The sequence below is a fragment of the Vulpes vulpes genome, chromosome 8, assembly GCF_048418805.1.
Source record: "Vulpes vulpes isolate BD-2025 chromosome 8, VulVul3, whole genome shotgun sequence".
NCBI lineage: Eukaryota > Metazoa > Chordata > Mammalia > Carnivora > Canidae > Vulpes > Vulpes vulpes.
In genome coordinates, this window is record NC_132787.1 from 82,128,771 (window position 1) to 82,152,510 (window position 23,740).

Here is a 23,740-nt window from a genome sequence, read left to right on the forward strand (position 1 = left end):
GAAAGTGTTCTATATCTTCATAGTCCAAAATAATAGGCAAGTCAGTAGTTAAGGTGGTGATTAGGCACATGAAATGTGACTAGAGTGACAGAGGAGCTGAACTTTTAATTAATTTTAATTTAAATGTATGTGGCTAGTAGCTTTGGAGGAAGCTCGGTCTAGAGGACAGGAAAGACTGCTTATCTCAGGCTATGTAATATAGAGTAGCAGTTAAGTTCAAGGTTATATTCTCCATCAATAACAATAAAGAAATCCTATACTTCTAAGAGATATATGTTTTAAGATGATAATTTAAGTTTATTGTTCTATTTTTCAATCTGAAAATTAAGGATCGTGGTTGCTCTTTTAGATATTAATAGAATTGTTAGCAGACAGTTTTAGGCTAAAAACTATGTGTAAAATTCTTTCATAAGATTGAGACATTTACTCAAAAATAGAAGCCTTTGGCTATACTGATAAAGTGCTGTTTTTGTGTAGTTTCCAGAGTGTGGATTCTTTGGCATGTATGACAAAATTCTTCTCTTTCGCCATGACATGAACTCAGAAAATATTTTGCAGCTGATTACCTCAGCAGATGAAATACATGAAGGAGACCTAGTAGAAGTTGTTCTTTCAGGTAAGCAAATAGCTTCTTTTTTTTTGTTGCCTTTTGTTTTTTTTTTCAAAGAACCTTATTTTTGGTACTATAGTTGCTTAACTTCTTTTATCTACAATGATGGTTACCATGTGAGTTTTACTTTCAGGAACATTATATCACAGATGAAAAAGTAGGAAAATAATCCCTGAATTGTTTATTTGAATGTTACTAAGCTAAGGGAATTATCACTGGAACTGAAAGAGGAATATACTCTTTGAATCAAAGAAATAAAACAATTATACTGAAATTCAATTTCCTTTTCCCCATTTCTGTGAAGAGCATAAAAGAGAATTGGGGTTCAAAAAATAAAATCAGGAAAAAAAGGAAAAATAATAAAGATGTGGAAGAGGAAACTGCAGTACTGATGTTTCCCATGATTTCAATATTGCTTCTTCCCCTGTGTGTTCTCAGTGCACATTTTCTTACCTCCCTCATTTCCCCCCCACCCATTCTTGCCATTTGTTGTTCTTAGCTCCTTCTGTTTCTGATCTCATCCAACAGCAGATGGGCAGGATTGTTAGCAAGGAATGTAGAGGAACAAAGAATGTACCTAGTAGGCCTGCAGAACTTCTTGTTTGACAGGAAAGGAGAGAGGGAGAGAGAAAAGAGAGTGAGGGAAAGGAAGGAAAGCCAGCTAAGAGTCCAGACTTCTGCCACCATTTTTTCTACTTCTCAAACTCATCTTTGCAGCCTGTTCTTGAGATCCTCTCTACCAACACCTTTCCTTAGTCCTTGATCCTTTCCATTAATCTAGTCCCTACATTAATCATTTATCTGCACTACCACTCCAAGATGTATACATTTCCCAATCCTTGTCTTCCTCTCCACTCCGGAAGAGTTTCACTCCTTGTCCTCCCTGGAGGTAGTACTTATACCCATTCCTCCTGGACCCTTTATCAGGCCAGAGATATCCACTAATGACTTGCAGGTGGAGGTGAGAGGATATCTACTGGTATATGTATCTACTAGTGTTCAGTTGCTCACAAAGAGGAGGAGTGTCTCTTTTTCTTAACTATCAAGAACAGACAGCTTATGAACTGCGATCCTAAGTTAGAATTCAGAGTGTTTACCATTAAGGTTAAGTTCCTCAGTTTCCACAGTTTTATGTGGGGTTCTTTGCCTTTTGTTTGTTTGTTTGTTTTTAACTTTAGTGTTCTGTTTCCCAGTGTTATAAGTTAAACAGTTTCTAATTGTAGGAATAAATCTACCAACTATTTGTGTTCTTGTCGGTATGTAAATATGCTTTTGGAAGTTGAAATATCGACCTACAGACCTACTTTTGGAGTTCAAATTATTTGGAGTTGATGAACTTCCTAAAATAGTTTGAAAACCACAATATTAAATACCAAAAACAGTTTATTTTTATGATAAATGAAGTTTTTAGAGAAAAAAAGATTTCGTATACTTTGACATCAACATTCTTAATCTCATTGCAATTACAGATACAGGTTTTATTTTGCTACTTTTCTTTTTAAAAGCTTTGGCCACAGTAGAAGATTTCCAGATTCGTCCACATACTCTATACGTACATTCTTATAAAGCTCCTACTTTTTGTGATTATTGTGGTGAGATGCTCTGGGGATTGGTACGTCAAGGACTGAAATGTGAAGGTATGTGTTCTAAGTTTTTGTATCATTTGAAATAGGATTTTGCATTTGCATTTTCTTATCATTAATGAAGGAATAAGATTGCTGAGTAGGTGATAACCAGAGCTTAGAATTGGACAGATCTAGTTGTTCTGAATTAGAGTTGCTGGGGGTAGGAGTCAGATGCACATTTCTGAGTCCTCTAAGTACTCTAAGATGGAGAGTCAATGAAGATTTTCTGTATCTTCTGTAAAATATTTACAGAATATTTTAAGTTTTATTGGCTAATAGTCTCTGTCGCAACTACTCAACTGCTCTTGTGCCATGAAAGCTATATAAACAAGCTATAAAATAAATTACGAGTACTGAAATTCAGATTTCATATTAATTTTACAAGTCATGGGAGGAGTTTGGTAAACAGAGCACAGTTTGCTGAAGTGCTTTGAACTAGTTGTTTTCAAACTTTACCATGTGTCAGAATCACCTCGAGGACTTGTTAAAATATACTTTGCTGGGACCCATCCCCAGATTTTCTGATTCAGTTTGGGGTGGAGCCTAATAATTTGCATTGAGTTTTTTGGCTCCCATTTAGCTTGTCATCCAAGTTCGTAATTAGGATTACTGTTGCTGCCAGAGAAAATAAATAAAAGAAGCATCAATTTTTTATGTAACATGCTTATTATATATTAAAGTTTTTTTAATCTATATTTTTACTTTTAAAATATACTTAGGCTGCGGATTAAATTATCACAAACGATGTGCTTTCAAGATTCCAAATAACTGTAGTGGAGTAAGAAAGAGACGTTTATCAAATGTATCTCTGCCAGGACCTGGCCTCTCATTTCCAAGACTCCTACAGACTGATTATGTACCCCTTCCCACAGAAGAGGTATGTATTTTAAGGCAACAAAAAGGCATTTTACTACTTATTCATTGTATTTCTACGGTATATATGATATCATCCTAGAACATAAGTTATGTACTAAAGACTACTCACATTGCTACACTTAAGAAGCTTAAAATGTATTACTGGAGACAGAGTTTACTAGTAGTAATGAATTGCATTTTGTATACTTTGGGATCACATTATCACTTGGACCACTGCATTAGCCTCCTAACCGGTATCCGACTTCTGGTTCCCATACTTCACTTCATCTTACACACTACAGTCAGATCGTCTTATTTCACCATAGCTGAATACATAGCTCTGACTATCTCGCTCTCCACTAGGAATCCTTTATATATTCCATGTTTCCAACAGCCGGTTCTCCCCTCACCCCCCAGCAATCTGTTTTATTCAACATTCCCCAAGCACACCATTATTCCCTCTACCTTTGCTCTTATTGGTGTCCCTTCTATATGCTGTTTCCAGATTTGGCTTAACAGCTAACTTTCCTGGATTTTCCCTTTACCTAGAAGTTATTTTATTTGCTGAATGTCAAACCACTTCTCAAACATCTCTAATGGTGTGTATAGCATTCTACCTTAATATCATAATGTCCTCCAGAAATTTATGATCTGTTTAGACAGTGCTCATGTCTTTGTGTGCCCTACCATGCCCAGCACAATACCTTGTACTAAGTAGGTGTTCAGTGATGAATGAATGAGTGAGTGAACCCATTGCCCCTACAATATTCCAATGAGATATCTTAGTAGTTCTTTACATAATGAGATAGTTGAGACTCAGTAGTGATAACTTGACTCAAGTCACAGAGCAAATTGGTAAGCAATATTAGAATTAAACCCAGATACTATTTTTAAATCAGTGATTTTTTCCCTAATATATTGTACCTTTAAGGAGTAGAACAGTAGATCAGGGAAGAAAGAAATAACTCTTTTGTTCATTTGCTAGTCCTTAAAATGATCTTTGACCATAGATTGCAATCTCATCATTTAGTTGCTTCTGTAATCCCTTTGGTTTTCCATAAATTAATGGCAAAATCAAGCCTTTGGGCTATTGTCTTGATATCGTAGCCACAGTATTTTGTTATACTGAGGCATCAGAATAAAAGCTTCTGAAGTTCTTTCACAAGAATCCCATATTTCCATGTTGTTTGTTTAGCCTTAATGTAAGATGTTTAACTTAGAAAAAGAAAAAAGAGTGCCATTGTATAAGGAACTGAGAGCAAAGAGTTATTATAAACATATGCAAGAGCTTGGGGAAAGACTGGTAATTGAAAAGTTAGTGCATTTTATAGATGAATTTGCACAGGAAACTTAGTTAGGAATGGGGTCCCTGGGATAGATATGTTGTAAGAGTTCCAATGATGCTGGGTTGCCAGTTACCCCAGAGGAGTGATACTAGTTTAGGAAATAGCAGGACAGAACAGATAATAAGGTGTCAAGTTTTAAGTCATTAGTTTACATTTTATCCTGAAGATGAAAATTCTTTAGAGAAGTAGAAGAAGTAGAGTGACGTGTTTGAATTGGTTAGATTGTGCAGAGTATTTCAGAAAAAGGAGAAATTGTAGAGTGGAACATACCTCAGAAAGGTTGTTTTTATCAGTCCAGACTGTTTTAGGCAGTCTCAAAAGGGAAAAAGGCATGGTAAGAGAAGGGCTCATGGAGGAAAATCAGAGGGAAGGGAGAGTGGGGAAAAGGGGACACTAAAGGAATAGAGGAGACAGCAATGAGGAAATGAGTGCAACCTTGAAAATGAACCAGAGTTAGAGAAGAACTAACTACAAATGGCCACACAGTGAGAGCTTCCTAAATTTTTCGTGCCAAGCTTCATGCTGGATGCTTTACTTGTCTTTTCTCATGTAATCCTCACCACAGTCCTGGAAGGTATGACAGTTGTTATCCTGATTTCATAGATAAGGAATGAGGAAGAAAAGTTTCTGAGTAGTCAAGATAATTAACCTTTTTTTCCTTGTGACCACTGACCACTGAGATAAGCTTGAAAAAAAGCCAGTTGGGAGAAAGTTCTGAATCTGACTCTGAGGTTGTCATCATTTATATGTAAGAAGACAATTTCTGTTATAGGTCTGAAGTCAGTCAGAAGGGAAGCAAGTAAAGAGAGGGAGGAGCACAAGAAGATAGGCTGTTCACTGAATTTGGTTACAACGGGACCACTGAGGCAGGGGAGACCAGAATTGAATGATGGCTCTTTGGAGATGAGAGAAAGAGGAATGTTCCTAGCAGTACATTTGGGCAAATGCCTGAGGGGCCAGGACAGGACAGAATCAAGGTAAAAAGAAACTGTTGGGCTAAGTGTGTGCATAAAAGTGGAGGTATTTTTTTCACTGAATAATATTCCAAAGTCAAATATGTGTAATTAGGGAATTGCCCCCTTAAATGCTTTTATTGCCTTTATTATTACATTTAATTGAGTTGGCAACATTGTTAGAAAGTTTTTTGAGCCAATGTTCACTTCAAATATTAGCTGAAACTCATACTGTGAAAATAATTGGATTACTTTTAGAGAACTTCTGGCTACACATTAATAAATAAAAATTTAAGTAGTAGTTTGTAAAGAGGGGGCATTAGAGCAAGGCAGGAGAACTTTCACTCAACTCTAGGTACTCTACTCTATCAGTGTCCCATTTTCACCAAATGCTCCAGGTGATTTTACCAGTATCCTCCTTCTCCAGATTCTGGTTCAGTCTTCCATACCTTTCTTGCCTTCCTCACTCCACAGAGTGATAAGCCACAATCACTGATAAGATTGTGTATGCCTAGGTGTGTTTAGATGGGGAAAAGATTAAGAATCACTGGACTTCCATGTAGAAGACATAGGGCTAAGTCTTGATTTTGATACTAGCACTTAGTAATATGCATCCTTTTGAGCCTGTTTTTTCATATTTAAAATAAATTACTACACAAGTAGGTGTAGTAATTAGGTGGCTGCTCCAACCACAGTCCCCTGCGTAGGTCCTAGCACATATGCTTTGTATCATGTTCCTGATATCCAATCCCAGGAGAACCTGACAAAAGACAGTCAGTCGCTAGCTGGACATTGGCATATGAAGAGATCTGTTATGAAAGGTTTTCCTTTTAGGGGTATCCTATGTATTTGATGATGACTTGGCAAATCAGTCTTATTCTGTCTTGTATGTTTTAAACATAAAAGAGACAAACCAAAAGTGGTAGAAGCAGGAGCAAGAGAAGCAGAGTGTTGAGAATAGAGAGCCAGGGATGCACAAAAGCCTACATCTGTTTCTGGTTCTCGTTGGATTCTTTATTAGCTTTGCAGGATCACTGTGGCGTACCTTTTGCTGAAAGTGCTCTGTACCAGGCTGCCTGGCAGGCGGGTCAGCCAGACTAGAGTGAGAGATCTTGGGAAGCTGAAGCAAGCAAGTTTGGTTTGGGTTTAAACATTCTTTATGCACTTTTCTTAAATTAAACTGCTTCATAATTTGCTTTAGAACATTTGTGGAGACACATTAGTGAAAAACCATCCATCAGAAATTATATTTGTGTTTTTTTTATAATGTTCTCCTCCATTTGTATGCCCTTTTCTTTTTTTTCCTTTCCGTCTTCCTACTTTTCTTCCAAAAAGCCTTTTTTTGCTTCTCCCTTCGTTCTTTCATATACTTCTCTGTTCCTTGGTTTCCTCTGGCTTCTTTTGCTTTTATTGGTTGAACATCTCAATGTTGAATGATTCAACTTCCCTGGGCTACAGACATTACTAGTTATGGAAGGCTTATGAAAGATCTCAGGATCTCAGTTCTGACACTGAAGATGCAAGCAGCTACAGCAAAATCTGCAACATCCAGATGGGAGTTGGTATTCTGTGCTTGAGAACATAGACTATATTCATTTTTGTTTCTGTGATATAAAGTGTAGGGTCTGGTCTATAATATAATCAGTAAAGGTTGAATGAATGTGATGGGCCATATTAAACTGGCCTATAATTTAATTTGATCATATGTAGAAAAGATCATAGTTATAAGTATCTAGTTATCCTTCAGGTTACACAAAAATTTTTAATCAATAACTTTAATTTTCCTTTTTGTTCATCTGGGGGGAAAAGCCCAAATAACTAGAAAGTACTTAAATCAAGGAACCTCCTAAAGCATAAGTACTGGGGGTAAAGTTGTCTTAATTTGTATCTGCCATTTTTTATATCATCATCATTAGACTTCAGTCTTTAACACATATTTTAGTATTTATAAAAATAACTTTGCAAAACCAGGACATGTTTTAAAATATTTTCAGACATCATGTTCAGTAATTCAACATGAACAATAATAACACTTTCTGAATTTATTTTTCTTGTGATTAATTTCTTGGTAACGTTTTTCAAGGGATCCAAATATGTCACAAATTCATTTTAAGACTTTTATTTAGGGATCCCTGGGTGGCGCAGCGGTTTGGCGCCTGCCTTTGGCCCGGGGCGCGATCCTGGAGACCCGGGATCGAATCCCACGTCGGGCTCCCGGTGCATGGAGCCTGCTTCTCCCTCTGCCTGTGTCTCTGCTTCTCTCTCTCTCACTGTGTGCCTATCATAAATAAATAAAATTTAAAAAAAAAATTAAAAAAAAAAAAAAAAAAAGACTTTTATTTGTAAAATGCTTTATGTGCCTGACAAATAATAGTTCATCAGTGGATATACATATTGGTTTTTTTAGGTATATATATATATATATATTTTAAAAGACTTATTTATTTATTTATGATAGACATAGAGAGAGAGGCAGAGACACAGGAGGAGGGAGAAGCAAGCTCCATGCCAGGAGCCTGATATGGGACTCGATCCCGGGACTCCAGGGTCACGCCCAGGCCAAAGGCAGGCGCTAAACCGCTGAGCCACCCAGGGATCCCATAGGTATATTTTTTATTGGAGTTTGATTTGCCAACATATAGTATAACACCCAGTGCTCATCCCATCCAGTGCCCCCCTCAGTGCCTGTCACCCAGTCACCTCATCCCCCCGCCCACCTCCCCTTCCCCTACCCATTGTTCGTTTCCCAGTTAGGAATCTCTCATGTTCTGTCACCCTCTCCGATTTTTCCCACTCATTTTGTCTCCTTTCCCCTATAATCCCTTTCACTATTTTTTATATTCCTCATATGAGTGAAACCATATTATGATTGTCCTCCGATTGACTTACTTCACTAGCATAATACCCTCTAGTTTCATCCACGTTGAAGCGAATGGTGGGTATTCATTTTTTCTAATGGCTGACTAATATTCCATTGTATATACAGACCACATCTTCTTTATCCATTCATCTTTTGATGGACACCAAGGTTCCATCCACAGTTTGGCTGTTGTGAACATTGCTGCTATATAAACATTGCGGTGCAGGTATCTCGGCTTTTCACTGCTTCTGTATCTTTGGGGTAAATCCCCAGCAGTGCTGGGTCGTAGGGCAGCTCTATTTTTAACTCTTTGAGGAACCTCCACACGGTTTTCCAGAGTGAATGTACCAGTTCACATTCCCACCAACAGTGCAAGAGGGTTCCCCTTTCTCCACATCCTCTCCAAAATTTGGTGTTTCCTGTCACCATTCTCATTGGTGTGAGGTGGTATCTCATTGTGTTTTTGATTTGTATTTCCCTGATGGCAAGTGATGAGCATTTTCTCCTGTGCTTGTTGGCCACATGTATATCTTCCTCTGAAATTTCTATTCATGTCTTTTGCCCATTTCATGATTGGATTGTTTGTTTCTTTGCTGTTGAGTTTAATAAGTTCTTTATAGATCTTGGATACTAACCTTTTGTCTGATACGTCATTTGCAAATATCTTTTCCCATTCTGTAGGTTGTCTTTTAGTTTTGTTGACTGTTTCTTTTGATGTGCAGAAGCTTTTTATCTTTTATCTTGATTAAGTCCCAATTGTTCATTTTTACTTTTGTTTCCCTTGCCTTCGTAGATGTATCTTGCACGAAGTTCCTGTGGTCAAGTTCAAAAAGGGTGTTGCCTGTGTTCTCCTCTAGGATGTTGGTGGATTCTTGTCTGACATTTAGATCTTTCATCCGTTTTGAGTTTATCTTTGTGTGTGGTGTGAGAGAATGGTCCAGTTTCATTCTTCTGCACATGGCTGTCCAATTTTCCCAGCACCATTTATTGAAGAGACTGTCCTTTTTCCAGTGGATAGTCTTTCTTGCTTTATCAAATATTAGTTGACCATAGAGTTGAGGGCCCATATCTGGGTTCTCTATTCTGTTCCATTGGTCTATGTGTCTGTTGTGCCACTGTTGTGCCAGTCTTAATGACCACAGCTTTGTAGTACAACTTGAAATCCGGCATTGTGATGCCCCCGGCTCTGGTTTTCTTTTTCAGTATTCCCCTGGTATTCAGGGTCTTTTCCGATTCCAAACAAATCTTAAGATTATTTGTTCCAACTCTCTGAAGAAAGTCCATGGTATTTTGATAGGGATTTCACTGAACGTGTAAATTGCCCTGGGTAGCATAGACATTTTCACATATTAATTCTTCCAATCCATGAGTATGGAATATTTTTCCATCTCTTTGTGTCTTCCTCAATTTCTTTCAGAAGTGTTCTGTAGTTTTTAGGGTATAGATCCTTTACCTCTTTGGTTAGGTTTATTCCTAGGTATCTTATGCTTTTGGGTGCAATTCTAAGTGGGATTGACTCCTTAATTTCTCTTTCTTCAGTCTCATTGTTAGTGTATAGAAATGCCACAGATTTCTGGGCATTGATTTTGTATCCTGCCACACTGCCGAATTGCTTTAGGGGTTCTGGTAAGTTTGGGGTGGAGTCTTTTGGGTTTTCTACGTACAGTATCCTGTCATCTGCGAAGAGGAAGAGTTTGACTTCTTCATGGGCAATGTGAATGCCTTTTATTTCTTTTTGTTGTCTGATTGCTGAGGGTAGGACTTCTAGTACTATGTTGAATAGCAGTGGTGAGAGTGGACATCCCTGTCGTGTTCCTGATCTTAGGGTAAAGGCTCTCAGTTTTTCCCCATTAAGAATGATATTTGCTGTGGGCTTTTGGTAGATGGCTTTTAAGATGCTGAGGAATGTTCCCTTTATCCCTACACTCTGAAGAGTTTTGATCAGGAATGGATGCTGTATTTTGTCAAATGTTTTCTCTGCATCTATTGAGAGGATCATATTGTGAAGATGAAAAAAATTTTTTAGCATAAATAATAGCAAAATATCTGTACTATTCACATTCAAGTGTTGATAAGTTGAGCTCCTAGAGGAAATTGTGGAGATGTACATTTTTAGATATTTGGCTTCAGTGTTCAAAATAAATGACTTATGGTTAAGTCTTGCTCTTAATACTTTATTTTTAATATTAACTTATGAAAATTAATTCTGTTTTAGTCACATGTTCACCAAGAACCAAGTAAGAGAATTCCTTCTTGGAGTGGTCGCCCAATCTGGATGGAAAAGATGGTAATGTGCAGAGTAAAAGTTCCACACACATTTGCTGTTCATTCTTACACCCGTCCCACAATATGTCAGTACTGCAAGCGGCTACTGAAAGGCCTCTTTCGCCAAGGAATGCAGTGTAAAGGTAAGATTGGATGTTTTTCTTTTCTTTTCTTTTCTTTTCTTTTCTTTTCTTTTCTTTTCTTTTCTTTTCTTTCTTTCTTTCTTTTTTTTTTTTTTTTACATTTTATTTATTTATTCATGAGAGACACAGAGTGGCAGAGATATAGGCAGAGGAGGAGCAGACTCCATGCAGGGAGCCCGATGTGGGACTTGATCCCAGGACCGCAGGATCATGCCCTGAGCCAAAGGCATATGCTCAACCGCTGAGACACCCAGGTGTCCCAAGATTGGATGTTTTTCTTAAGTACATTCATATGTTAGCAAATTTGGTTCAAAATATTTATATTTCAGAAGTGTTAGGCAAAGAAATTGGTTCCCTAGTTGTTAACTTAAAAAAGATAATACATACAAATATGCATGTACATACTTACTTATTAACAACTGCTCTTTGCAGAATGTGTACTATGTACCAAGAATTACGCTGTAGGAAAGTTAGAATGTAAAGAGAAAAACTAGAATTTGGATTTATAAGGTATGGTTGCTTAACATGAACCAATATAGTATGGTTAGTAAGCAGATATTTCAGTTAAGTCTTTCTGATTCAAACCCAGATGCTACCCAAAATATAAAATAATGTTTTCCTCTTTCCATTAAATATTCGTACACACAAACATATTACATAAGTTTTGTTGTTTTTTTTTTTAAGATTGTATTTATTTGAGAGACAGGGCATGAGCAGGGTAGACAAGGCAGAGGGAAAGGGAGAAGCAGACTCAACTTTCTACTGAGCAGGGAGCTCGATGTGAGGCTAAGTCCCAAGACCCTGGATCATGACCTGAGCCGAAGGCAGACGCTTAACTGCTGAGCCACCCAGGCACCCTGTTTTATTGTTTTTGTTTTTAATTCTGTAGCTAGGAGAGCTATAGTAAAACTGTTACTCCAGAGAAGAATTGTACTAAAGTAGGAAGAATATAGTAGAAGCCCCTGGAATTGTGATAGGGATTATCCATATTTGGATATGAAACACTATTGTATACTAATATTCTAGAAACACCTCTTAATGAACCAGGTTTTTAATAGAATAGAATATTTTTTCCTATAGTTGTGCAATGATTTTATGCTTTTTAAGATGATTTTATCTTTTTGTCTCATATCTTCTTCACAACCATGCTGTAGTGAAGACGAAAGTAGAGTTTAAAATGTCTTAGTAATTTTTGAGCCAGTGTGCTGTGTAAATAGCCTGTCTATAATCCTATGTACTTATTTTTTATGTGATTGTTTTAAAAATTCTTAATATCCTACTTTTTACAAGTAGATGTAGTTGAGGAATTGAATTACCTATTTTTATCTAAATAAAACATCAGAGTTGAGGTCTTTGCAACTATAAATACAGAACCAAATAATTGTACGTAAATTTAACTTACATATATAGAAAACTTCTCTTGCCCATATATGGCAACATAGGAGAACATCAAATAGAGAATGAGTTGTGCCTTTGTTGCCAGGTATTTAATAACTATCAGGCAGGCATAATTAAATGTTGACATTTTATTTCAGCAGCTTACTTTTGAATATGAATTAATATATAAATTAATACTTTAAAATATCAACACTAAAGTGTATTGGCAAGCAGCCACTAAGGAATGTTTTGGGAAAGAACATTAATAACAGATGTGTAAATTCTAGCCAATAAGATAATCTTAGTAAAGGTTATAAATAGTGCTGCTCTGTTGAACAGAACAGAAATATTCTAAAATGATATGCAGAGCAGTACGACATCTTATAGAGGACCTAAAATAAATATGTAGATTAATGAATTTTGAAATAAAGTCAGTTCTGCCACTGGGTTATTGGTTTAATTTCTTAGAACTCTAAAAGAATAATGTTTGTGTTTATATTGGTTCAGAAAGTAGCTTATATTGGTTCAGAAATACATTTTTATAGCTAAGCTATTTTAATTATTAGTCAAAAACAATCACTTATTTTAGTGTTTATTTTTATAATATGAATTAAGATACTTAAAAAGTTTTTGAGTATTTGGGTGGCTCAGTTGCTTCAGTGTTTGCCTTCAGCCTCAGGTCATGATCTTAGGGGTCCTGGGATCAATCCTCACATTGGGCTCCCGGCTCAGCAAGGAGTCTCCCTCTCCCTCCACCCCACCTCTCGTATGTTTTCTCGTAAATAAAATCTTTTAAAAAAAAAGTAAAAGTCATTTTCATTCACCTTGTCAAGCTAAAAATGAAAAAAAATAATATAGTTAAAACATTTAAACTGAATCATTTGAGGAAAACATAAAGTTCTAAAGAGCAGTATTCATTCATTCACCTCTTTATTTTCTTCTGTGAAAATTAAAACTCAAGGCAGCTTGAAAGCATATATAAAATACAAGAAAACATAAACAAGTCAATAAAAACATGAGAAGGCAGGAGGGCACTTGATGTAAGGAGCACTGGGTGTTATATGCAACTGACAAATCATTAAATTCTACTCCTGAAACTAATCCACTATATGTTAACTAACTTGAATTTAAATAAAATCTTAAAAAAGGGAACAAAACCATTGGTAGGAGTACAGAGAAATAAAAATGCCTGCCATTCGAACATACTTGCTCAGGCAGGCCACAAATCTGGCTGTACATTTTCAAAGGGAAAACAAATCTTGTTATTGTCACAATTTGTAAAACCTCATGAAATAAGAAGTACACCAATTATTTAAGATATATGGGATATATTAATAGTAATATTATATATCAATTTTTCTAGGGCATTTCACTTAAAAAGACAGTTATTTAATACAAGTTTTGTCACCCTCCAATTTTTTTTTAATTTTTTTTTTTTAAGATTTATTTATTCATTCATGATAGACATAGAGAGAGCCGCAGAGACACAGGCAGAGGGAGAAGCAGGCTCCACGCCGGGAGTCCGACGCGGGACTCCAGGATTGCGCCCCCTCGGCCAAAGGCAGGCGCCAAACCGCTGAGCCACCCAGGGATCCCCAAATTTTTAATCATGAGACTTTTTCTTATAATGACCTTTACCTTATGCCATTGGTATTGATACCCAGAATTTTCTTGAATTATAAGGATTACAAAATCATTCCGAGTCAGGACTTGAAATCATTTTTATCCAAATATTGCTGGTAGATGTATTTCTAAGATGGAAGGTAGTAGTAGACAGTAGTTACAGCAGTGGGTATCAATTTTGGTGTCACCTAAAAAATACTTACTAAAACACACTCCCAGAGCTGCTGATATAATAGGTTTGGGGTGGGGCAGAAGAGTTTGCATTTCTAACAAGGTCTTAATAATACTGATGCTGCTGGTCTAGGAACCACAGTTTTGAGAACCACTGATTTACACAGTAGTATTGAACACGTTGCACCTGACACTCATCTGCAGTGATGTCAACTCTGATGTTCTTGCAGGCTAAAGAAAACTGTGCATAAAGGTGGGAAATCTTGTGCATGAGCAGCTTAGTCCTTCCTTATAAGGCTGTATGGGGAAAGCCCTTACTAATTCCTAATTGAAGCTTGTAGACTCTCAGTCTCTTCCGCATATGCACCAGGCCCTAATAATTAGGGACTGAAAGTAAGTGCTTGACATATGTTGGAAAAGTAGTCAGCCTGAGAAACTCTTAAAGGGAATGTGGAAAGATGAATGTGAGGCTAAGGGAAGGAAACATGGAGCTCTCAGCAACATTTTGACAATGTGTCTATCAAACGAATATTATTAGCTTCATTATAGAGATAAAGAAACTGACCATTGGTAGAAATGGGGAAGATGGTGGCAGAGTAGGAGGAATCCAGGTTCATTCGTCCCAAGAATACAATTAGATAGCTATCAAAGCATCCTAAATATCCCAGAAATCTACTTGAAGACTGGCAGAACAAACTCCACAATTAAGTGTAGAGAGAGGCCACAATAAAGAAGGTAGGAAGTGCAGGACATTGTTTACAGGAGAAATGGGTCCTGGCTGCTGCAGAGGGGAGGGAGCCATGGTCATAGAGAAGGGCAAGAGAAGAGCACTCAGGGGAATGCACAGGAGAATGTTTCCCCATCCACTGGCTTGGAAAGCAAGGTGGGCTAAATTTTGTGAGTTCTTGTAGGCAGAGGGACTTCATGTCCAAAGTTTTAAGTGTCATAGACTGGGCTCCAAGAGTCTAGAGGCATCAAAGAATCTAGAGGCATCGAGTCTGCTCTTGGAGAAAAGGGCAGGCAAACAACCCCAGGGACAGTGTGGAAACAATGATTTGAAGAGTGCCTGGGGCACACAGTGGGGAGATTATTTCCTGTTCTCAGGTCAGTCAGAGAAAGACAAATACCATATGATTTTATGCATGTGGAATTTAAGAAAAAAAAACAAGCAAAGGGGACAAAAAAGAGAAACTAAGAAACATACTCTTAACTAAGAGAACAAACTGATGGTTACTAGGGGTAGGTGGGGGGATGGGTGAAATAGGTAATGGGGATTAAGGAGTACACTTTGGGCACCAGGTGTTATATGGAAGTGTTGAATCACTATGTTGCACACTTGAAACTCACATTACACTATGTTAACTAGTTGGAATTTAAATTAAAACTTAAAAAGAAAAAAGAAACTGAGCCCTGAGGAGTTAAATACCTATTAAGAGGTGGCATCAGAATTTGAAACCAGACCTTTTATTCCCAAACCTGAGTTCTGAGTAAAGGCAAACTTTAAAAAATCTCTAACCGTATCTGATACTGCCTGACTTTTTTCGTAAATTAATAAACCAAATACTTTATTTCAGATTGTAAATTCAACTGCCATAAACGCTGTGCATCAAAAGTACCAAGGGACTGCCTTGGAGAGGTTACTTTCAATGGAGGTAAAATTCATTATCTTAATTTCCATAAAGGATTAGAAAAGGTCACAATTCTTTGTGTATTATCTTTGTATAAGGTTATATTTGCATATTTTATTTTGTCTGTTTCTTAACTTTGACTTTTTAAGACTTAATAAACAAAATGCAGACATCAATAATGGTACACTTTTATTAGTCATTATGCCTTCCCCTTTTTCCTTTAACCAGTTACTACTCTGTAGTCTAATATTGCCAGTGGTGCTGCATATTCTCTTCCATCTTAGACATAAAAAGACTTATTTTAACACTCTGCTGTAGTCCCTAAAGGTTTTTGTTGTTCTAGTACTTACTGCCCCTGTGTGCCAGGCACTGTTCTTCACTCTTTATATATATTAACATTTATTTATTTATTTCTAAAGATTTTATTTATTTATTCACGAGAGACACAGAGGCACAGGGAGGAGAAGCAAGCTCCATGCAAAGAGCCCGACGTGGGACTCATCCCGGAACTCCGGGATCGCACCCCAAATCAAAGGCAGAGGCTCTACCGCTGAGTCACCCAGGAGTCCGGATATATTGACATTTAAACTAAGAACACCCCTTTGAGTTTAAGTACTTAAAGAAGAGTGAACTTGGGCACAAAGACATTAGATAACTTGCTCAAGAAATGTAGCCAGAAACTTACAGAGTTGGGATTTGAACCCATGTAGTTGGCTTCTGAGTCCATAGTCTTTAGAATACATTGTACTGCCTCACTGTCTCTCTCCCTTAGTCATTCCCTAGACATTTTCCCGTGGGTGCTGTTGTTTTTTTTCCTCTTTTCGAGATTATATTAATTTGAAGTGATTACCTTTTTGGAAGGAAGGAGTAATGATTCTAAGCATAATTTTTCTTTAATATTTACAAGACTGGTAAAAATTGGATGTAATAGTTCTATAGGAGGAAAAGCATAAGGAATGGAAATTAAATTTCTTAAAACTTTTTTCCTTTAATGGCTTGTATTTTATGGTTGCTATTTAACACCACTGACAATGTGATTGGTTTTTTCATTTGGGTTACTTTGAACTAATGCAGTTTTTCTTTAGACCAAAGTCTAAAGATTTCTCTAGATTTATGGTTCATATCTTTTTGTACTTTTCTACTGTTTGATAAATGGTTATCAAATACTCTTTATATTGATTTTAAGGTACATTTGTATACTGAGCTTGACAAATCTTTCAAATGTTGACTGGTTACTTAGGGTTTTTTCCACTGTAAATTACCTATTTACATGTTTTGTCCATTTTTCTGTTTGCTTATTTGTTATTGATTTGCAGGGAGTTTTGTTCATAATTCTACCTAATAATTCTTTGTCAGTTATACTTGACAAACACCTTCTCTCAGTTATGCTTATCATTTTTTAGAGTAGCTTTATTGAGATAATTTGCATACTTTACACATTTAGTTTATTCACTAAGTTAGGTAGCTGTCATTATAGTCCAGTGGTGGGACATTTTCATCACCCTGAAAAGAGAACTGCATACACTCTCGTAGTCACTCCTCACTTTTCCACACTAGCCCCTGGCAACTGCCAATCAACTTTCTATCTCTACGGGTCTGTCCATTCTAGACATTTCATATAAATGAAGTCACATAATATGTAGTCTTTTGGGACTGGTATCTCACATAGCTTCATGTTTTCAGGGTTCATCCATGTTAAATATGTACCTTCTGCTATGTGGATGAGTAACATTCCTCTGCTTGAATATACCACATTTTATTTTCCAGTCAATGGACATTTGAGTTGTATCCACTTTGGGGCTATTATGAATAACACTATGAACATTTGAGTACAGTTTCTGTGGACATATATTTTCCTTTTGCTTGGGCAGGTATCTAGTTGTGTAATTGTTGAGTCATATGGTAACTCTGTATTTAACCTACAGAGAACTGCTAAATGTTTTCATTTTGACCAGCAATGTGTGAGGATTCTGATTTCTCTGCATGCTCCTCACCACTTGTTATTGTCTATCATTTTGACTGTTGCCATCCTAGTGAGTATGAGGTGATACCTCATTGTGGTTTTGATTTGCATTTTACTAATGGCTAATTGACATGCACTTCTTTTCACATATCTGTTTGGTCATTTTTACATTTGCTTTGGGGAATATCTTATTCCTATCCTTTGCCCATTTAACTGTTTATATCAGTTTATTATTGAATCATAAGAGTTCTTTAAATATTTGCAATACAAGTCCCTTATTTGATATATGTAAATACTTTCCCCTTCTTTTGGGCTTTTTGCTTTCTTGAGCAAAAAGAAAGAACACTTGTGCTGTGTTCATTTGCAGCACAAAAAATTTTTAAGTCCAATTTATTTTTTCTTTTGTCACTTAGGTTTTTGGTGTTAAGGTTACAAAGATTTATTCCTATGTTTTCTTCTAAGAGTTTTATAAAATTAGCTCTTATATTTAGACCCGTGATCTACCTTAATTTTCTGGTTTGGTTTAAGAAAGAGGTCCAGTTTCACCTTTTTGCACGTAGGTATCAGTTGAAATAGCACCAGGTTTTGAGTAGACTATTTATTCTTTTCCCAACGAATTGCCTTGGACCTTTGTGGAAAACCAGTTAACCCAACATACTATAGTGGTGGCTAATTTTTTACTTCACTTTTAGTATCTTTTGTCATATGGAAATTTAAATTCTAATTAATCAAATTACTTTTCTTCCTTATGGTATATGGATTTTGTATCTTCCTCAAATACTGCTTTATCCTAAGTCCTAAAGATATTTTTCTAGATTTTCATTGAGGGTTTTAAAGCTTTTTTCCCCCACATTTAATATACTTTTTTCTATCTAGATGTATTGATCTCCCATTAATAGAAAACTTTGAATTCATTTAAAACTTTGCCAGAACCTTCCAGTCTGGGAGCAGATACAGATATACCTATGGATATCGACAGCAGTGATATGAACAGTGATGGTAGTCGGGGATTGGATGACACAGAAGAACCATCTCCTCCAGAAGACAAAATGTTCTTCTTGGATCCATCTGATCTTGATGTGGAAAGAGATGAGGAAGCCGTGAAAACAATCAGGTAGTGCATGTACATGTCCCACAATCTGCTTCCCAAAGCAGGGTCAGTCCAAGGGGCTCCCTTAAGAAAGAGTCTCTTTACATGGAACCTAAATGTAATTTAAAATTTAATTAAATTGTTGCTAATTCTGTTACATGTACCACAGTATTTCTGAAATAAATTATATCACTCCTGCCTTCCACTCAAGATGGGAAGGTGTGAGAATCCTTGTTTTCTTGAAGAAAAAAACGTTTTATATAAGTGTAGCCTAGATGATATCCCACTGTGGAGCAGGCACCACAAGGTGTCAGAATTGAACCATCAATTAAAGCAACCAGTTTTTTCATGTAGGCAGATTATCGATGTCAGAAACACCAGTACTAATGTATACCTGCGGATGTTGCACACAGATGATGGTGACGAATTTGGGAGCAGTTTTCATATACCACAGTTTATTAGACTATTAGCACTTTGTAAAAATGCTTTTGGCTTATAAAACTTTTAAATATCCTCTTATGTTTATAGGAATTCAGTTTTTCTGTATATACAGCTTTATAGGATATACTACTTTGTGATAAAATTTTAATATTTTGGCAGGTTTTAGTTTTCATTGGCAACCAGGAGGTATTTAGAAAAAATAGATCATTTACCAGTCTCACGTGGCTGAGTGATCATTTATTCATTTTTGCTTATCATTAGATTACAGCTATTAACTATCATTATCATTTTCTTTTTTCACTAAGATTTAATTTCCCTATTTGGCAGAGACAGCACAAGCGGGTGGGGGTGGGGCAGAGGGAGAGGGAGAATCAGGCTCCCTGCTAAGCAGGGGAGCCTGATGTGAGGCTTGATTCTAGGACCCTGCAACCATGACCTGAGCTGAAGGCAGACACTTAGCCAACAGAGCCCCTCAGGCACCCCTATCATTATTCTGAACTAAAACTTAATATTAAAAAAAAAAAAAAAAAAAAACTTAATATTTACTCAGTTTAGAGACTATCAGGAGAACTTCGGTAGCTTCCTAATCATGAATACTTTATAATTTAAAAGAAAATATTTAACTGAGACTGAAACTGAAAAACTATATGTTTTTCACACATAGCCCTCAAATTGTTCTTTTCCTCCAGCTGCGTTATTCCTGACCCATGTTTCAGTATTACCTGATTTAACTCAGTACGTTATTTTTTTTTTTTAAGATTTTATTTATTTGTTCATAAGAGACTTAGGCAGAGGCAGAGGGAGAAGCAGGTTTCCTGCAGGGAGCCAGATGTGGGACTCGATCCTAGGACCCAGGGATCACACCCTGAGCTAAAGGCAGTTGCTCGACCACTGAGCTGCCCAAGTGTCCCTATTTTTTAAATTTTCTTAATTGTTATCTGTATATCCTTTTCCTTTCAGCATCTTCTACTAGAAATACTTTTTGCTAACATGAATAATGGAATTGACATTTGAAAAGCAGTTTACTTTTTACCTTGTTATGAATTCACTAATTAATCATGCTGCCTAGGGCAAAAGAAACTTTCTCAACAGAATTCCCAAATGAGGCCCTCTACCAGGCTTCATTCAGATCTTCTAATTAGGGAGAATTCTTTCTGCTCTGTGCATTGTTCTGTGTTATCACCCTTCACAAAATATTGATGACAAATAATGAGAACTTGCAGTATTATCTTAGTCTTTTATAAATCAATTGTGTATCATCATAATGGGGTTAATTTATTTTCTTAAGCTATTTCTCTTAGATATTTTGAAAAATTTTAGCTCAATTGTCTTAAAAAGGGCTGATGAGTTTATAGTATTTATATGATTTTTAAAAATAAATTATCAATATTTTATCATAAATTCTAAATGTTTTTTAGTCCATCAACAAGCAGTAATATTCCGCTAATGAGGGTTGTACAGTCCATCAAGCACACAAAGAGGAAGAGCAGCACGATGGTGAAGGAAGGGTGGATGGTCCATTACAGCAGCAGGGACACCCTGGTCAGTAATCACAGACATTGTAATATGGTAGTGAAATTTTGTTTATGTGCTTTACTTTATGCATTTTTAAAATCAAAGTAAGAATGAAATAAATATTAAGACATTATAGTACACTGGAACTATAGGTAAGTTTGTAAAGAGTTTTCAAAAGGCAGAACTTTGAAATATTTTTACAAACTAGTAGAGCAGTAGAGATTCAGAAAGTGTCTGAGGATACAATACCAAATATCAAATCCATTAAAGAAATAATTGATAAGATGGACTTCATTACATTTAAAAGCTTCTCCTCAGCAAATGACAGTGTCAAGAGAATTAGACAAACACAGATAAGGAGAAGATCTTTGTAAAAGAGACATTGATGGAAGACTATTCTCCAGAATACAAAAGAACGCTTAAAACTCAATAGTAAGAAAACAAACAACCCAATTAAATAAAATGTGAGTCAAAGACTTTAACACATACCTCCCCAGAGAAGATATACAGATGGCAAATTAGCATATGAAAAGATGTTCTATATCATATATCATCAGGGAAGTGCAATTTAAAACAACAGTACTATATCACTGCAGACTGGAGTGGCCAAAATCTGGAACATTGACAACACCAAAGGCTGACAAGGATGTAGAACAACACATACTTTCATTCATTGCTGGTAGGAATGCAAAATGGTATGGACGCTTTTAAAGACTGTTTGACGGCTACTTACAAAACTGAACATACTCTTATCATATGATGTAGCAGTTGCACCCCTTGGTTTTTACCCAAAGGATATAAAAACTTATGTTCACACAAAACCTGAATATGGATGATTACAGTAGCTTTATTCATAATTGCCAGAACGTGGAAGCAACAGGATGTCCTTCAGTAAGTGAATTGACAAATAAATTGTGGTACATCCTTCCTGACAATGGAATATTATTTAGTACTAAACAGCCGTGAGCTATGAAAAGATAGGAAGGAATCTTAAATGCATATTACTAAGACAAGAAGCCAATGTAAAAAGGCTACACACTGTATAATTCCAACTATGTGACATCTGGAAAAAGCAAAACTATGGAGACAGTAAAAAAGATCAAGGATAGGGGGCAGGTAGAGATGAATAGGCAGAAAGAACACAATTTTTAAGGCAAGGAAAAACTCTAAAGTCCCTTAATGATGGAAACCTGTCATCATACATTGGTCCAAACCCATAGAATGTAGGATACCAAGAGTAACCCATAATGTAAACTCTGGACTTTGTGATTATGATTTATCAATATAGGTTCATCAGTTGTAACAAGTGTACCACTCTGAATGAGGATGTAGATAATGGGGAGGCCATGCATATGTGGGGAGCGGGGGGTATATGAGAAGTCTCTGTACCTTCCCTTTAATTATGCTCTGACCAAAAATGGCTAAAGTCTTCATTAAAAAAAAATAATTTAGACATGTGAAAGAAACCACATGTCAAAAAACAAAAGCAAAGACACATGACAAACTGGAAAAGTATTCTAAAGTCATAATCTAGACATGGAATAATTTCATTATATGTGAAGGCTGACGACAAATTGATCAGAAAAAGGCCACAACACAAAGAATGGGGAAAGAATATCAACAGCGTTCACAGGCAAGGAAATGCAAATGACTCTTAAACATTAGAGCTTTTTCTCGTTTTTTAATAAAAAGTATAATTTAAAACTTCACTGAATTGTCAGCTCTTATTTATCAGTGTAGCCAAGATCAAAAAGTTTAGTAACATAACTACATTAGTGAAGGTTTGAGTAAATAGGTATTCATGTTGCTGATGAAACTATAAATTGAGTCAAATCTTATGTAGAGTGATTGACACTGTCAAGGAAAATTTACATGTGTATATGTCATTTGACCTAGCGAGCCAGAGGAAATGTAGCCTGTAGGTAAATTACCTATCTGCACATGTGTACCACATAGGTATTTGTGTGTGCATGCATAAAATTCTTTAAAAGTATTCCCAGAAACCTACTATCATTGGATGGGAGTGGGATGTTAGCGGTGATGGCAATATACTTGTCACTCTATCCTTCCTATGTTTGCAGAATTTTGACTCTCTTGAATTTTAAACCTATTCAGAAATACAAATATGAATAGGAATGAAAGAAAAAGGAAGATGCAGATACTTTGAAGGAATCATTTTTATACCTGAGTATTATGCCCTTTATTTTATAGAGAAAGAGGCATTACTGGAGACTGGACAGCAAGTGTCTAACATTATTTCAAAATGACTCTGGATCAAAGTACTATAAGGTAAAGATTCCACATTTTAAAAAATACATACATTGAAATATTCTGTATTTTCAAAATATATTCAGGTAATGTTGATTATTGGAGTATACCTATTTTGACTGCCTAATATCATTTATAGAAGTCATTGTTAAGTTTCTTGTTGAAATAAGTGTCCCACACTCCTCCATACCCCCCCCCCCCAATAGCACTGCTACACAAGGTGGTTTGTCATGTGTTCCTTTGGTTTTGGCCTGCTTCTCAGGTTGTTCCTGATTTCCTTTTGGATGCTATGATTTAGACTGCGAAATTTAGTAAGTCCCATTATCATAGCCTGTGCGAAGAGGCTAGGTAGTATTTGGTGTTCTCCACCACTCCATTTTATCTTAGGCCCCGATTCCCAAAAGCTGCTGCTGCTTTGTATAGTCTTATTTGTATAAGACTTTGTATAGTCGTCTTTGCTTGGCTTGCTCCACACTTTGCCGTGTCACAGACCAACACCAAAAAAATTGTAGAGTGTAGCAGTTGTATCCCTAAGAGAGAGTATAGAAACTCATGACTTGCTTTGAACTGGTTGGGTTCTTTTAAATATGTTTTTTTTGTGTGTGTTAGGAAGTAAGCTACATGTAAATAATTGTTACAGCTATGGGCAGAACTAGAATAGAATACTTGAACAATCTATACTAACATTCTTTTTTCACTCTTATTTTTGCTTTGTTCTCTGAGGGCTGTATCTTGCAGATAGCTGCTAGTAGATGAGTAATTGTTGAGTTGATTTAATGATGATTGGAAAGTGACAGATGTTGGATATAGTGGCAGTCACCCTTCATGGTCCTCCCCTTCCTTGCATTCTAATGACCTGCTGAAGGCCTGAATCACTGGCTTAGTTATAATCTCCTTGCTCTGCCTTTGGCATTGTTGGGCATACAAATCATTCAAGACAGATATTATCGTAAGATTTAACTATGTGTTCTATGTACCACATACTTGTGTTCATCTTAATGCAAACA

At 36.4% G+C, this 23,740-nt stretch overlaps 2 protein-coding genes across 6 annotated transcripts in view; one reads left to right on the forward strand and one right to left on the reverse strand.

Moving 5' to 3' along the window:
* The window catches only part of PRKD3 (protein kinase D3), an 88,638-nt gene that overhangs the window by 40,877 nt on the left and 24,021 nt on the right, over positions 1 to 23,740 (forward strand). The window contains exons 3-10 of the mRNA XM_072767282.1: positions 478 to 616; positions 2,116 to 2,247; positions 2,955 to 3,112; positions 10,465 to 10,657; positions 15,403 to 15,480; positions 18,350 to 18,533; positions 20,369 to 20,492; positions 22,677 to 22,754. Of these exons, the coding sequence (XP_072623383.1) occupies positions 478 to 616; positions 2,116 to 2,247; positions 2,955 to 3,112; positions 10,465 to 10,657; positions 15,403 to 15,480; positions 18,350 to 18,533; positions 20,369 to 20,492; positions 22,677 to 22,754 (1,086 nt within the window). The remainder of the gene's footprint in view (positions 1 to 477; positions 617 to 2,115; positions 2,248 to 2,954; positions 3,113 to 10,464; positions 10,658 to 15,402; positions 15,481 to 18,349; positions 18,534 to 20,368; positions 20,493 to 22,676; positions 22,755 to 23,740) is intronic.
* Positions 1 to 23,740, reverse strand: part of NDUFAF7 (NADH:ubiquinone oxidoreductase complex assembly factor 7) — a 103,726-nt gene that overhangs the window by 32,054 nt on the left and 47,932 nt on the right. For 2 of the 5 annotated variants that reach the window (XR_012003167.1, XR_003238149.2), the window contains exon 11: positions 15,633 to 18,621. The exons of 1 other annotated variant lie outside the window; for it this stretch is intronic. The gene's annotated coding sequence lies outside the window, so the exon portion shown is untranslated. Of the gene's footprint in view, positions 1 to 15,632; positions 18,622 to 20,515; positions 23,264 to 23,740 lie in introns of those variants that run through there. 2 more of the 5 variants (XR_012003169.1, XR_012003166.1) reach the window with 1 other exon arrangement.